The sequence below is a fragment of the Globicephala melas genome, chromosome 2 (genome assembly GCF_963455315.2).
Source record: "Globicephala melas chromosome 2, mGloMel1.2, whole genome shotgun sequence".
In the NCBI taxonomy this organism is placed as follows: Eukaryota; Metazoa; Chordata; class Mammalia; order Artiodactyla; family Delphinidae; genus Globicephala; species Globicephala melas.
In genome coordinates this window covers 68,986,680-68,999,962 of record NC_083315.2, presented here as the reverse complement: position 1 = coordinate 68,999,962, position 13,283 = coordinate 68,986,680, and the positions used below count along the sequence as shown (strand labels likewise).

The 13,283-nt window shown below is 45.6% G+C and overlaps 1 protein-coding gene across 1 annotated transcript in view; it reads left to right on the top strand.

The window, feature by feature from the left end:
* The window catches only part of ANKDD1A (ankyrin repeat and death domain containing 1A), a 34,586-nt gene extending 24,410 nt beyond the window's left edge, over nucleotides 1-10,176 (top strand). Inside the window, 6 exon segments of the mRNA XM_030879005.2 lie at nucleotides 2,207-2,301; nucleotides 3,724-3,819; nucleotides 4,891-4,986; nucleotides 7,717-7,921; nucleotides 9,930-9,959; nucleotides 9,962-10,176. Coding sequence (XP_030734865.2) covers nucleotides 2,207-2,301; nucleotides 3,724-3,819; nucleotides 4,891-4,986; nucleotides 7,717-7,921; nucleotides 9,930-9,959; nucleotides 9,962-10,176 — 737 coding nt within the window.
* The last annotated feature ends 3,107 nt before the right edge of the window (nucleotides 10,177-13,283 follow it).

Below are 13,283 nucleotides of genomic sequence, written 5' to 3'. Positions count from 1 at the left end.
TATCTTCTATATGATTTTCATTGATTTTGCTAGAGGTTTTTTTTTTTTTTTTGGTGGGGGTATAATAACTATTTTGACCTGTGTAGATATACAGTCACGTTGCCTACAAGTAATCATATAGTTTAAATCTTCTTTTCCAATATCCGTAAACTGTTTTTTTCTGGCCTAAACTAGTAATGGCAGTCATGGGCATTTTTGTTGTATGTGTGCGTGTTCTGTTCTGTCACCTTTTGGTACTCAACATGTGAGGGTGTTTTTCCACAGTAAGTATAGATCTATCCCATTGATTTTTCTGGCTTTGTACTGTTCTACTAGATGTGTGTCACCATATACCTAGACAGAAGGTTGCTGTGGCAGTATCTCCACTTAGTCATGTAGTCAGTGCTCACAGGGAACCACTGGAGATGGAATCCTCCAGCCTTGAGTGAGGCCTTGGGTAAATGTTGGGTTTGGGTGAGACCTCTGTTCCGGTCCCGGCTGGCTCTCTCATTCATTCATTTCATACATAAATAGTGGTTGAGCACCTACCTAGATGCCGGGGGTAGAAAGTCCAGTAGCACAGGGTCTCTGTTAGTTACGTGTCCTTGGGTGTGTCATGTAAGTTTTATGAACTTATTAAGTGTTCTCATTTGTAAGGTGAAAGTACGAATAAGAATACCATTCCTATATACTTGCTAGGTTCATGTGTGGAGTAAATGAGATAGCAGAGAATCTTAAGGTGCTGTTGCTAGAAGGGACCTCAGCAAGCATCACTTGCCAGATGAAGATGACTTGCCCAAAGTCACGTAGTGAGTTCCTGGCATGGCAAGCTCTCAAACTTGGGATTTCAGGCTCCCGCCCACCATGAGGATCGATTGTGGCCCAAGGGATTCAGGCTGTGGGCTGTAAATTCCTCAGGCCACTCATGTCATCCGAGAAGTGAGAAGGTCCAAACTCAGAAGCACTATCTATACAGTAAGTCCCCTACACATGAACCAGTTCCGTTCCGAGAGCACATTTGTAAGTCCAGTTTGTTCATAAGTCCAACAAAGTTTGCCTAGATACCCAACTAACACAATTGGCTATATAGTACTGTACTGTAATATGTTTATAATACTTTTCACACAAATAATACATAAAAAACAAACACACAAAATAAAACATTTTAAATCTTACAGTACAGTACCTTGAAAAGTACAGTAGTACAGTACAACAGCTGGCATACAGGGGCTGGCACTGAGTGGACAGGCAAGAAGAGTCACTGACTGGAGAGGGGAGAGGAGGTGGGAGATGGTAGAGCTGAAGGATCGTCAGCAATAAGAGACGGAGGGCAAGCTGCAATTTCACTCATGCCTGACTTTGACGGCAGAGGTTCTGGTTCCTTGCTGGATTCAATTCTATCTACCCTCTTTAAAAAATGATTCAGTGATGTCTGGGTAGTAGCTCTTTTTTTCTCATCATAGATGACATAGCAGTACTGGGTTGCATTCTGAACGGCTGCTGCAACTTTCGTGTACCTTTCTGTGTTCGGGTCCTGTGCCTCAAAAACTAACTGTGGGGCTTCCCTGGTGGCGCAGTGGTTGAGAGTCCGCCTGCCGATACAGGGGACGCGGGTTCGTGCCCCGGCTGGGAAGATCCCACATGCCGTGGAGCGGCTGGGCCTGTGAGCCATGGCCGCTGAGCCTGCACGTCCGGAGCCTGTGCTCCGCAACGGGAGAGGCCACAACAGTGAGAGGCCCGCGTACCGAAAAAAAAAAAAAAAAAAGATACAAGTTGTCAAATGAAAAAAAAAAAAAACAACTGACAGTGCCTCCTCAAATGAAGAAAATCCCCTTGCCATTTCCTGCGTCGTGAATCACTTCGTTTCTTCAGTTACCTCTTCTTCCTCTTGTGTCTCTTTGTCCTTTCTCTGAGCCTCCAGTTCCATCAGGTCTTCATCAGTAAGCTCCTCGTGTTGCACAGCAACAGTACTGTACAGTAAAGTACACAAAAGCACGACTAGTAGAGGATGCACGCATGTGACAATGTACGCCAGACATGTGAATTAATTTATGTGATCGGACACGCGCACGCATGCTCGCATCTTTGAAAGTTCGCAACTTGAAGGTTCGTATGTAGGGAACTTACTGTACTCCTCCCAACTCCCATCTTCTAGCACCAGCCTGCAGCTGGGCAGTCCTGGGAGGGACCCATCAACTGATCTGTGCCTCTCCACCGCCCCCAGCAGGCGCCTCTCCTGTGCACATCACCGTGAGGCACAACTTCCCCGTCCTGGTGCAGCTCCTTATCGACACCGGCAGTGACCTGGACGCCGTTGACAATGTAAGTGGCTGCAGAAACCATCTGGGCCCCATGGAGCCTCTGGGCACCCTCCCAGGTCAGCAGGGCTTAACTGTGGTCTACTAGCCTGGCCCAGAATTGAGGAATCGCTCTTTCAGCTTGTCAAAAGTTGTTTGAATATTTGTTGAAGGTAGCATTATTTTATCAACCATTCCTCTATTTTGAACATTTGAGTATTTCCAAGTTTCTGTCATGATGTATAGAACACTGTGGTAAACATTTTGCTACATGCAACCTTTTCCTTTCATTGATTTTTTTTTTTTTTCCCCTTAGGGAAAATTCCCAGGGCAGGGGTGACTGGGTTAATCTTGTATAACAAGAGGCCTCTGAGTCCTGAAGTTGTGATCAATCAGGAGCGTTTTAAAATCCCCATCCCCACAATCCACCCCCCAACCATACAATCCTCAGGGCCGCCACACACAACCACTAGTGGTGGAAAGCAATTTGACAGAATATAACATATACCTTTGAAATGGTCAGTATTTGCATGTCTGAGAATTGAGCCTCAAGAAATATATTAAGAGCTCATGTAACAAGATATTTGTTGTAGCAGTCTATCAGTTTTCATTTCAAAAAGGGCCCCAAATACTTAATAAGAGAGAAGTGCTCGGTTAAATTATGGTATAGGCATAGATAGGCTCTTATGGAGTTATATAAAAATGGTGTTTATAGAGTTTATAATATGCAGGAAGTTATACAGATGCAAAATGTATATACAGGATGATCTCAAATATGTAAAACCATAAAACTAAAAACATTCTGCTTTAAAGAAAATACTAGAAGAAATGTACTAAGACTGTTAACAAAGGTTGACTTAGGTGGGATAGCGAGTGGTATTTTTTCTTTGTTCTTTCTACTTTTTTGTTATTTACTGAGTTTGCTGAGTATTATGTTTATGATTAAATCCAGTTTACCCTCCCACATAACTTCTTTTTTTTATATAAATTTATTTTATTATTTTTATTTTTGACTGCGTTGGGTCTTCGTTGCTGCATGTGGGCTTTTCTCTGGTTGTGCCAAGCGGGGGCTACTCTTCGTTGTGGTGCGCAGGCTTCTCATTGCGGTGGCTTCTCTTGTTGGGAGCATGGGCTCTAGGCACCTGGGCTTCAGTAGTTGCGGCTCATGGGCTCTAGAGCACAGGCTCAGTAGTTGTGGCACATGGGCTTAGTTGCTCTGCAGCATGTGGGATCTTCCTGGACCAGGGCTCAAACCTGTCTGTGTCTCCTACATTGGCAGGTGGATTCTTAACCAGTGCGCCACCGGGGAAGCCCCACATAACTTCTTAGAGAAACTCTGTTAAGGCCCAGTTGGGAGTGTACCCACCTTGGTCCTGTCCTGGCTTTGAGCCACAGACCATCTCTACATGCTTTTCTGCTCTCCGTCCTCTTGGCTTCTTTTCCAGAGGCAGTAGACACCCCTCACCTTGCCGCCGAGCACGCCTGGCAGGACATAGTGGGTATTCTCCTCATTGCTGGGGTTAACTTAAACCTGAGAGATAAGGTACCTCTGCTCACAACCAGCCTCCCTTGCAAGCTTTCATGACTCCCTCTTTGCCAGAGATCCTGATGCAAATGCCTCCTGCTCCCAGAATGTTCAAGGCTTCCCATCTGTTATATATCAGCTCAAAGGCAACATCCTCCAGGAAGCCTTCCTGCCCCTCCATCACCTTCCCCTGTGTCCTCTGAGGTCCCTCAGCACTTGGCCCACCCCTCTCCTGGTCCTTGCCTGTGATATGTTTGTCTTCTGTTTCATGGCCCACATCAGACTTTGAGCTCCTTGAGTCATCTGCTGGGGAGAGGGGAAGAGAACTAGAGGAATAGCATGTCACCACACCACAACTCCGTACGTGTGAAACAGGGTTGGGGGAAGCTTCCTGGGTCACGGTGCTTCTGGGGTGGCCACCTCCTCAGGTGGCCAGAAGTTTGAGAAGAGCTGAAGGCTTAGTATGAGGCTGAAGAGGTCACAGGCTCATGAGGGGAAGGGCCCTTGCACACGTGGCCCAGCCCTTGGGATGGTGTGGGAAAGAGATGGGGGCAGGGAACAGGCCCTGAGGCTGGACCTGGGAAGGGCTTCCGGCTTCCTGGGAGGGAAGCTGGGGCCCGGGGCAGCTGGCCAAGCTTGAAGAGGAGCTTCCCATCTCCCCGCAGGTCCCTGGAGGTGGTGGAGGCCAGCACTCTGCCAGAGGCCTGGAGCAAAGGGCTGGAAACCTGAGGGGAGGCAGCAAACTTGACACAGGAGTCCAAGCCCCTTCTCTGGGTTCTGGTTTCATCTGAGACATGAGGCTGGTAACATCTATCTCACAGGTGACCTTGAAGACTTATGCAGGCTGAGTTTTATAAGCTTTAAGTCCTCCTATTCTAGAAGAACACAAGAGGTGGTTGCTGGAATTATTGCCTTATTCTACTTGTGACTTTTCCACACCCAGAATTACTGCCAGAAAACCCTTCTGCTCTCCAGTGTAGACTGCTGGAAACCACTTTCTTTGGGTAGGAGGGTCTGTAGTCAGTGCTAGAGGCCACCCTATACCCTCTTATAGGAACTCTGGATTCCCTTCTCCCTTCTTACCCGCAGCAAGGAAAAACCACCTTGCCAGTGGCCACCCACATCAACCATGTCAGCCTGGTGGAAATGATCATAAAAGCCGATTGCTTCTACAGATGGGAGAAGGTACTGAGACCCGGTGCTTGGTCTCTCCATGTTGGAAAGGGAGTGGCCATGGCTTCAGGTGGAGTTGGTTTTGAACCCCAGCCCTGACCAATTCAGGGGCCCCTCAGTTTCCAAGCGAGTGATAATCCCTGCCTTACCTAACACTAGGGTTCTTTGAGGGCATCCAGAGATGGGTGAACACCCAAACCACAGTGAAATAAGGCTGACTGAGGTCCGTGACAGTGTGGAGATACTAGTAGACCCTGCTGCAGCTCCTGGTTGATGGATGAATGCATTCATGCATGAATAAAGAAATGGCAAATTGTTTCCAGCTCACTGTCAGCTCCAGGTGATTGGAATTGTGGCTTGGGGTGTTCTATTCAGGCAACTTTCTGAGCCCAGAAGGAAAGTGTGCTGCGATTGATTAGTGATATCTGCTGTGGATTTGGGAAAGAGGAGTGGCAGTTGTAAGGTCCTGCATTTACAGCTCCATGTCAGCAAATGGGGGTGGGTTGAGAGATTTTTTGTTGTCCTTAATGGTTGCTTTTATACACAGAAAATAAATTTTTGCATTTATTTCAGTTTTAGAAATTAATACTAAATTGTTTACAAAATTTAAATCCTACTTTTCCTCAAACTTTTAAATTTATTTTTACAATCTTATTATTATATTTATACAACTAGTAAATTTTAAACAGTCACTTTCAAGGAAGCCTTTTGATTAAAGTTTGGTCCCATGTTTAAGCTTAGTTAAACTACCTTAAAGGTTTTAAACTGAAAGAATAAATTTAATATAATAGGTTTTCTTTTCAAGCACTTCAAATGCTTCCTAAATTCTTAAATTATCCCATTAAATCCAATAAATTAAACCTATAAAGTGAATCTCGAATATCATAAACATTCTGATATTGTTTACAAATTTAGTAAATTTCTCTTAACACTTCTCAAAAAAATCACTGTCCAGAAATCAATCAATTGATAAATTTCCATAGGAATCATAAGATTTTCTCTTTCACTGACGTGCTGGATTCTCGTAAATATTACAACCCCTTTACATACAACAGATTACTCCTAAATATTAATACCAACGGTTTGATGAACTGATTCATCTCTATGCTTAATTTTAAACCACCTCAGGCTTTAAAAGTTTTCAACACTAAGGCAGTGGTGCAGTTAGAATCACAAATCCCTCCTTCCTACCCCTAGACCAATTCAATCAGAATCTAAGGGATAAGGGCCAAGCTTCTGTGGTTCTTAAAGCTCCCAGATGATCCCAATGTAAGATGCAGTTGAGAACACAGCTCGAAAGAAACAGTTTTTACCACCCAAGGAGAGAGCCAAGCTCCCAGGTCGTCACCTCCCAGGTGACTGGCCAGACACAGTTAACCAGGATGTAAGATTCAGAGCTGCAGATGCTAGAACTCACCTGACCTTTTTTTTTTTACACACACACACACTGTATTTTATTTTTACAAGAGATAAATAAACTGACACCAAGCATTGTAAATGGATGACCACAACAAAAGCAAAAATGATTGCAATTAATAAACACGAAACACACTCATACTATGTCATAATATTGACATTCCGTCCAGTAATCCTCCACTGTAACAGTTGCTTTACTTTGCAGTGGTCACCTGAGCTTTTTAACAACTAGAAATCTGCATCCACATCCTTTCGAGGGGCTTTTGTGGCTTTTTTTTTTAATTTTTGAATTTTATTTATTTATTTTTTATACAGCAGGTTTTTTTTTTTTTAACATCTTTATTGGAGTATAACTGCTTTGCAATGGTGTGCTAGTTTCTGCTTTATAACAAAGTGAATCAGTTATACATACACATATGTTCCCACCTCTCTTCCCTCTCGCGTCTCCCTCCCTCACACCCTCCCTATCCCACCCCTCTAGGTGGTCACAAAGCACCGAGCTGATCTCCCTGTGCTATGTGGCTGCTTCCCACTAGCTATCTACCTTACGTTTGGTAGTGTATATATGTCCATGCCACTCTTTCCCTTTGTCACAGCTTACCCTTCCCCCCCCATATCCTCAAGTCCATTCTCTAGTAGGTCTGTGTCTTTATTCCTGTTTTACCCCTAGGTTCTTCATGACATTTTTTTCTTAAATTCCATATATATGTGTCAGCATATGGTATTTGTCTTTCTCTTTCTGACTTACCTCACTCTGTATGACAAGACTCTAGGTCCATCCACCTCATTACAAATAGCTCAATTTCGTTTCTTTTTATGGCTGAGTAATACTTCTGTGGGTTTAACTTAAGTTATTACATAATTTTTGGTAACCTCTCATTTTATCACCTGCTTTGCATAGAAAGAATTCTGTAATCCAGACCTTCTCTACTTGTTGTCATTTGGCAAGTTTAGTTCGTGCCTGATTCTTGGCTTGCCTGGTTTTAGCCACAGCTGCTGAGTCATTCTACTGACACTCGTGCTATATGAACACAAAGAAAAGAGAGAAATGGGAAGGCTTCCTGGAAGAGGTGGCACCCAGGTGGTCTTTTGACTGTGGCAATGGGATTGAGAGACAGGGAGGTGAGAAAAGGAATTCTGGATGAAGAAACAGTGTAAGCAACTCAGTTTCCGACACTCAAAGAAAGGCACAGAGTCAGAAACCAGAGTAATGGACACTATGCCTCAGGCTTGTGATGACACCAGTTCTGTGTCCAGGCTCACGAGGGACAGCCTGGCAGGGATTTCCCCCAGACAGCTGCTGCACTTCTGGGATCTGCCCCACAGGACCAGCTGTCATGCAGGGACCTCTGTGACCCCTCTGGGAAGAGCTTGACCTTTAAGCAGGACCATCGGCAGGAAACACATCAGCTCCGCTCTGTGCTGTGGTGACTGGCCTCCAGGTACCTGCAGCCCCACAAGTGGAAGAAGCTGGCGTATTGCTGGGAGTTCACCGAGGCCCACGTCCACGCCATTGAGCAACAGTGGACAGGTACCACCTTGCCTTGGTGCCCCAGAGCAACCGGGTGGAGGGGTGGGGGCACGTGGGGTGTGTTCAGTTTTCTGTGCTTCTGGGGGAAAAGCCTTAGCAAGCCACACGCCACTTCCAACACATCACGTGCTCTTCCCCTCTCCAGGCCTTTACACAGACTGGGCCCTCTGCCCCTCCCTCCACATTGACCTGTGAACTTCACATTCTTCACGAATCAGCTTGAGCTGAAACCCATCATTCACACATGAAACTAAAGGTGCTCCCTGTAAAAAGGAGAGGAGCTGCTGTTGCCACTATTATTTAACATCTATTTGGAAATTCGGGCCCTGGTATTAAGGCATGAGACAGAAATAGAAATTGAGTGTAAATACTGGAAAGGAAGAGAGAGATTTATTAATTTCAGATGAGATACACACACACACACACACACACACACACACACACACACACACACACACACACACACACACACACACACACACACACACACACACAGGAAGTCCAGAAGAATCAACGGAAAAACTCTTAGAATAAAATAATTCAATGAAATGGCTAAACATGATTAAATACACGAACACCATAGTATTCCTCTGTACCATCAATAAGTGGGCAAAATATATAGAGGTATATATATGTAAAAAAAAATGTAAAAATGTATATTTTAAATATATTAAAAAATTTTTTTAAAAAATATATAATATATATTAAAAATGTATGTAAAAATATACTCCATTTACAATAGTGTGTGTTTCTAAGAAGAAATATGAATGACATATGAGTAAGACAATACAAATTATTTGAACTATAAAAGAAGACTTGGGTAAGTAGAATGACATTCTGTATTTCCAGCTAAAAGAAGTGTCATGTAGATATTGATTTTCCCCGTATTAAAGCTTTGATCCAATTTTAATCAAATCAAAATAGGAGGTTTTTGAAACTTGACTAAAGGATTCTACAGTTCGTCTGAAAGAAGAAACAGGGAATATATAAATGAATATTCTGGAGGAAAAAAGCGAAGAGGGTCTAACTCAACCAGACTCAATGTTAGAAAGCTAGAATATTTAACACAGAGATACCTGACAGAAACATAGGCAAATCAGGTAGTGGAATAGAGTGGGGAGTCCACAAGTGAACTCTATTACCCATGCGGATTTCATAGACGATAAAGGAGCACTGGTAAATTACAGGGCTGGGGACAAGGGGTAGTGAATAAACGGGTCAAATGAAACTGCTACATCACGAGCAGCACCAGGAGGAAGTGCCTGCTGGGGGCCCACGGACACCAGAACATCAGGGACGCAGTGGCTGACTGACTTGGACCTGATGGCTGTGCCCCCATGGCTGAGCCAGCCCATCTGTCCCTAGCTGGGAGAGCTGCCCTGGTCACAGTTGAATAACAAGCTAACCCCACCACCAGCACTGAAGAGCATGGGCACTTATTTTCTAAACATTGTAATCACCTGGGAAGGCTTAACACTGATCTGTTGCCTAGGCCACACCCAGACCCAAGTACTAGGAATCTCAGAACGGGGAGGGGAACCCAGGTGTCAGTGTTTGCTAAAGCCTCCCAGGTGTCTCCAGTGAGCACTTATGGCTGAGAACCACTGGTTCGGGGGAAAGAACAGGGCCGCTAGCTTGCAAGTCACAGGTTATTGTGAGCCGCCAGAGAGATGAACTGTACAGTCGTGTGTGCATCGTGGTACCACAGTGAATGCCAATTCTTTCTCTCTTCCCAGTGACACCAATAGGATAGATGGTGGATGCTCAGGGGAAAGCCTGGCACTGGGGAGATCCAGGTGTCCCTGACACGAAACTCCACCCCCATCCCATCTGAGGCTGCTCCTCCCCTTCCTCCCATGCCCTCCCCATATATGGGCTGAGTTCTGCTAGCGCTTAGAGGAGGGTCTGATGTTCTGGTGGCGGTAAGGGGTGTGCTCAGGCCTGGCTCTGGTAAGGCAGGCGGGGTTGGCGCCTTCTCTCTCTCTCTTTCTCCCCTCGTGATACTCAGGCACTGAGAGCTACCGGGAGCACGGGCACCGGTCACAGCCAGTGAGAACCCCAGCAGAGTGCTCTTCAAAGGCCTCGTCGCCATTGGCAGGAGGGACCTGGCTGGTAAGTGTCCCCCCGCCCGCCTGCTGCTCAGGGCAGCCCCGGGTGCGAGTCAGAGTTGCATGGCCCCGCTGGAATGCAGCAGGGCCCTCCAAGGCTGCTCAGACCACGGCGCTGTGGCGCTGGCTCTGAACCTTTCAGATTGATGGTCCTAGCCCTGCCTCCTCCTGGAACCCAGACGGAGCCTTGGGCAACTCACAGTACCTCCTGGCCCCAGTCTCCCCATCTGTGCCGTGAGGGTGACCCAGACGATCCCTATCACCTTCACAGCCCCAACGCCACTGAAGCTACAATCTCTTCCTATCCAGCTCTCTATACTACATTGATTTGTTTTTTTTCTCCAGTTTGGAGTAGGGTGGGAACAGCCTGCAGGCTTGTTTTTCACAAACATTAAGACCTATGGGCCAAAACTGGCTTAAGATGAGTTGAACCAGTAAGATCTGGTCAAATAAAATTTCTGAGGCCGTCACAACCTATTTGAGTCTGTCAATCCCAAAAGCGTTTTTTGGGATTTGCGATTCAGGGCACCATGTAGAACCATCAGGTAAGCGGAGTAACAGGTTCTAGTAATGATCCCTCATTAAAAACAAAATTGGCTCATGATGAAAAAGGCTTAAACTCTGCAACCTCCATTGCCATGGTGCATTACAGGGCAACCACAGGATGGGGTACTAGGCAGCCATCCATAGTAATGAAGGTACATCAGTCACTTGGCAACAAGGAAAAGCGTCGATAGCACGTTATCAAGGAGCAAGAGGAAAGTCCCCTGTGTGGTCGATCTCCCCCAGCTGCCACACACAAGGTGAGAAAACAGTCACTTCAGAGGGGAGGAATTAGGGATGACTTGGTTCTTCTTCCAGCATGTTCTTAAATACTACTCTGCATCTTCTTTTAACACAAACTCTTGCAGGCAATTAAAACATCAAACTAGCCTTGTGAGGCAGCGCTCAGGCAACAAGAGGCAACAGGATTCTTGTCTTTGGCAGAAAGCATCAGGAAGAAAGCAAACGATGACTCTAGCGCCCCAAGGAGGTGCACAGCCATGTAACTGGAGGGACTGGACATTCAGGAGCATGGAACCTCAGAGTGGGGGCCACTGAACAGAGGAGGACCACCGTTTAAGGGCTTAAAAAGCAATTACTGTAAACAGACTTCCAGCTGCTTCCACTGAAACCCATATTAGGACCAGCAGGCAAGTGTTTGTGATCTTTTTCATGGAGGCCTGTCTCAGGTTTTGCAGGTAATCCCTTCCCAGAGGTATCGTCGTTTGCAGCTCTCAGTTTACTTTCATCTCCTGCATCTCACTGGAGCCTCACAGCAGCCCTCTGTGGTGCAAGGGATGTATTTTCAGAGAGGACTCTGGGCACAGGGTGGATAAGCAGCTCATCAGGTGGTGAGGTCAGGGGCCAAACTGAGCATTCCTGTCTCCCCAACCTGGTGAAGGGCTCCATCCATCCCTTATGAGAAGGACCGCCCTTAATTCAATCCCTGACTTTTATGAATGCTGTGCTTACTCCACAACTGTTTCTATTCTCAGCTTATTTGTACATTTTGACAGTTCCAGGAGGCACACACGCATTTTTTCCCTCTTTTTCAAAATACCTTTTAAAGTTTTAAACTCTTAATTTTAAAATCATTTCAGACTTACGAAAAAGCTGCAGAAATAGTTCAAAGAATTTCCAAATACTCTTCACTCAGCTTCCCCAAATGTTAACATCTTACATAACCAGGAAATTAACACTGCTAGGATACTATTTTTTTTAAACCTTTTTGTTTTTTAGATGTTGGGGGTAGGAGTTTATTAATTAATTTTTGCTGTGTTGGGTCTTCGTTTCTGTGCGAGGGCTTTCTCTAGTTGTGGCAAGTGGGGGCCACTCTTCATCGCGGTGCGCGGGCCTCTCACTATCGCGGCCTCTCTTGTTGCGGAGCACAGGCTCCAGACGCGCAGGCTCAGTAGTTGTGGCTTACGGGCCTCGTTGCTCCGCGGCATGTGGGATCTTCCCAGACCAGGGCTCGAACCCGTGTCCCCTGCATTAGCAGGCAGATTCTCAACCACTGCACCACCAGGGAAGCCTGCTAGGATACTATTAACTCACCTTCACACCTTATTCAAATTTTGTCATTTGAGCCGGGAAGTTCTGCCTGAAAGCTGTTTCTGTCTAATGTGAGCTCTCCTGCATGTGGCACAGCTGGCTGTGGCCAGTTTCGGAGCCTATATCTTAGAAAAGCTCCCCACAAAGTTAGCCTTTGGGCCTGCGTCCTGGGAAGAAGACAGAATAAAAACTGCTAGAGCTGAAAGGGGCTCCAGTTCTCACACATGGCTGGTGGGAGTTCACAGTGGTACAATCCTCTGAAAGGCAATTTGGCATTATCCACGAAACTACAAATACATTTACCCTTTGACGTAGCAGTCCCACATCTAGGCATTTATCCTACAGAGAAACCTGCAAACATTATATAATACTAACACACATGCAAGTGAACAAAGGTGAAACTATGCTGTGAGATGGATGTATGGGAACTGTGTACTATCTGCTCAGTTTTCTTTAACCGTTTTTTAAAAAATAGTCTATTTTTAAAAATAACTGAAACTAAAACTTACAAAAAGAAAATGAGGCTTTGAAACCAACCCATCAGGTTGATGATTTGAGAGGTGTGTCTGGCCTGAGGCCTCACAGTTTGCGGTGGGATTCAGTCCCCAGCACAGCACACAGCCTCCCTGCCATTGTGGCACCCTTCATCTGCACATGCTGTGTTGAGATGGAGAACCTTCTTCTACCATCTATTACATATGAGAAAGGTATTTCATACCACATGGGACTTGGATCACTTACCTGGATGAATTTTGTTTTTTGTTTTATTTTTTATTTGGTTTTGGCTGCATTCGGTCTTTGTTGCTGCACACAGGCTTTCTCTAGTTGCGGCGAGTGGGGGCTGCTCTTTGTTGCAGTGCATGGGCTTCTCATTGTGGTGGCTTCTCGTTGCAGAGCACAGGCTCTAGGCACAAGGGCTTCAGTAGTTGTGGCTCATGGGCTCTAGAGCACAGGCTCAGTAGTTGTGGTGCACAGGCTTAGGTGCTCTGTGGCATGTGGGATCTTCCCGGGCCAGGGCTTGAACCCATGTCCTCTGCATTGGCAGGCAGATTCTTAACCACTGCGCCACCAGGGAAGCCCTGTTGTTTGTTTTTTGAGATAAAAAAGCAAGTCCATAAATAAAGTTTAAACGTTGAAATATATCTCTCAAGTTCAATACT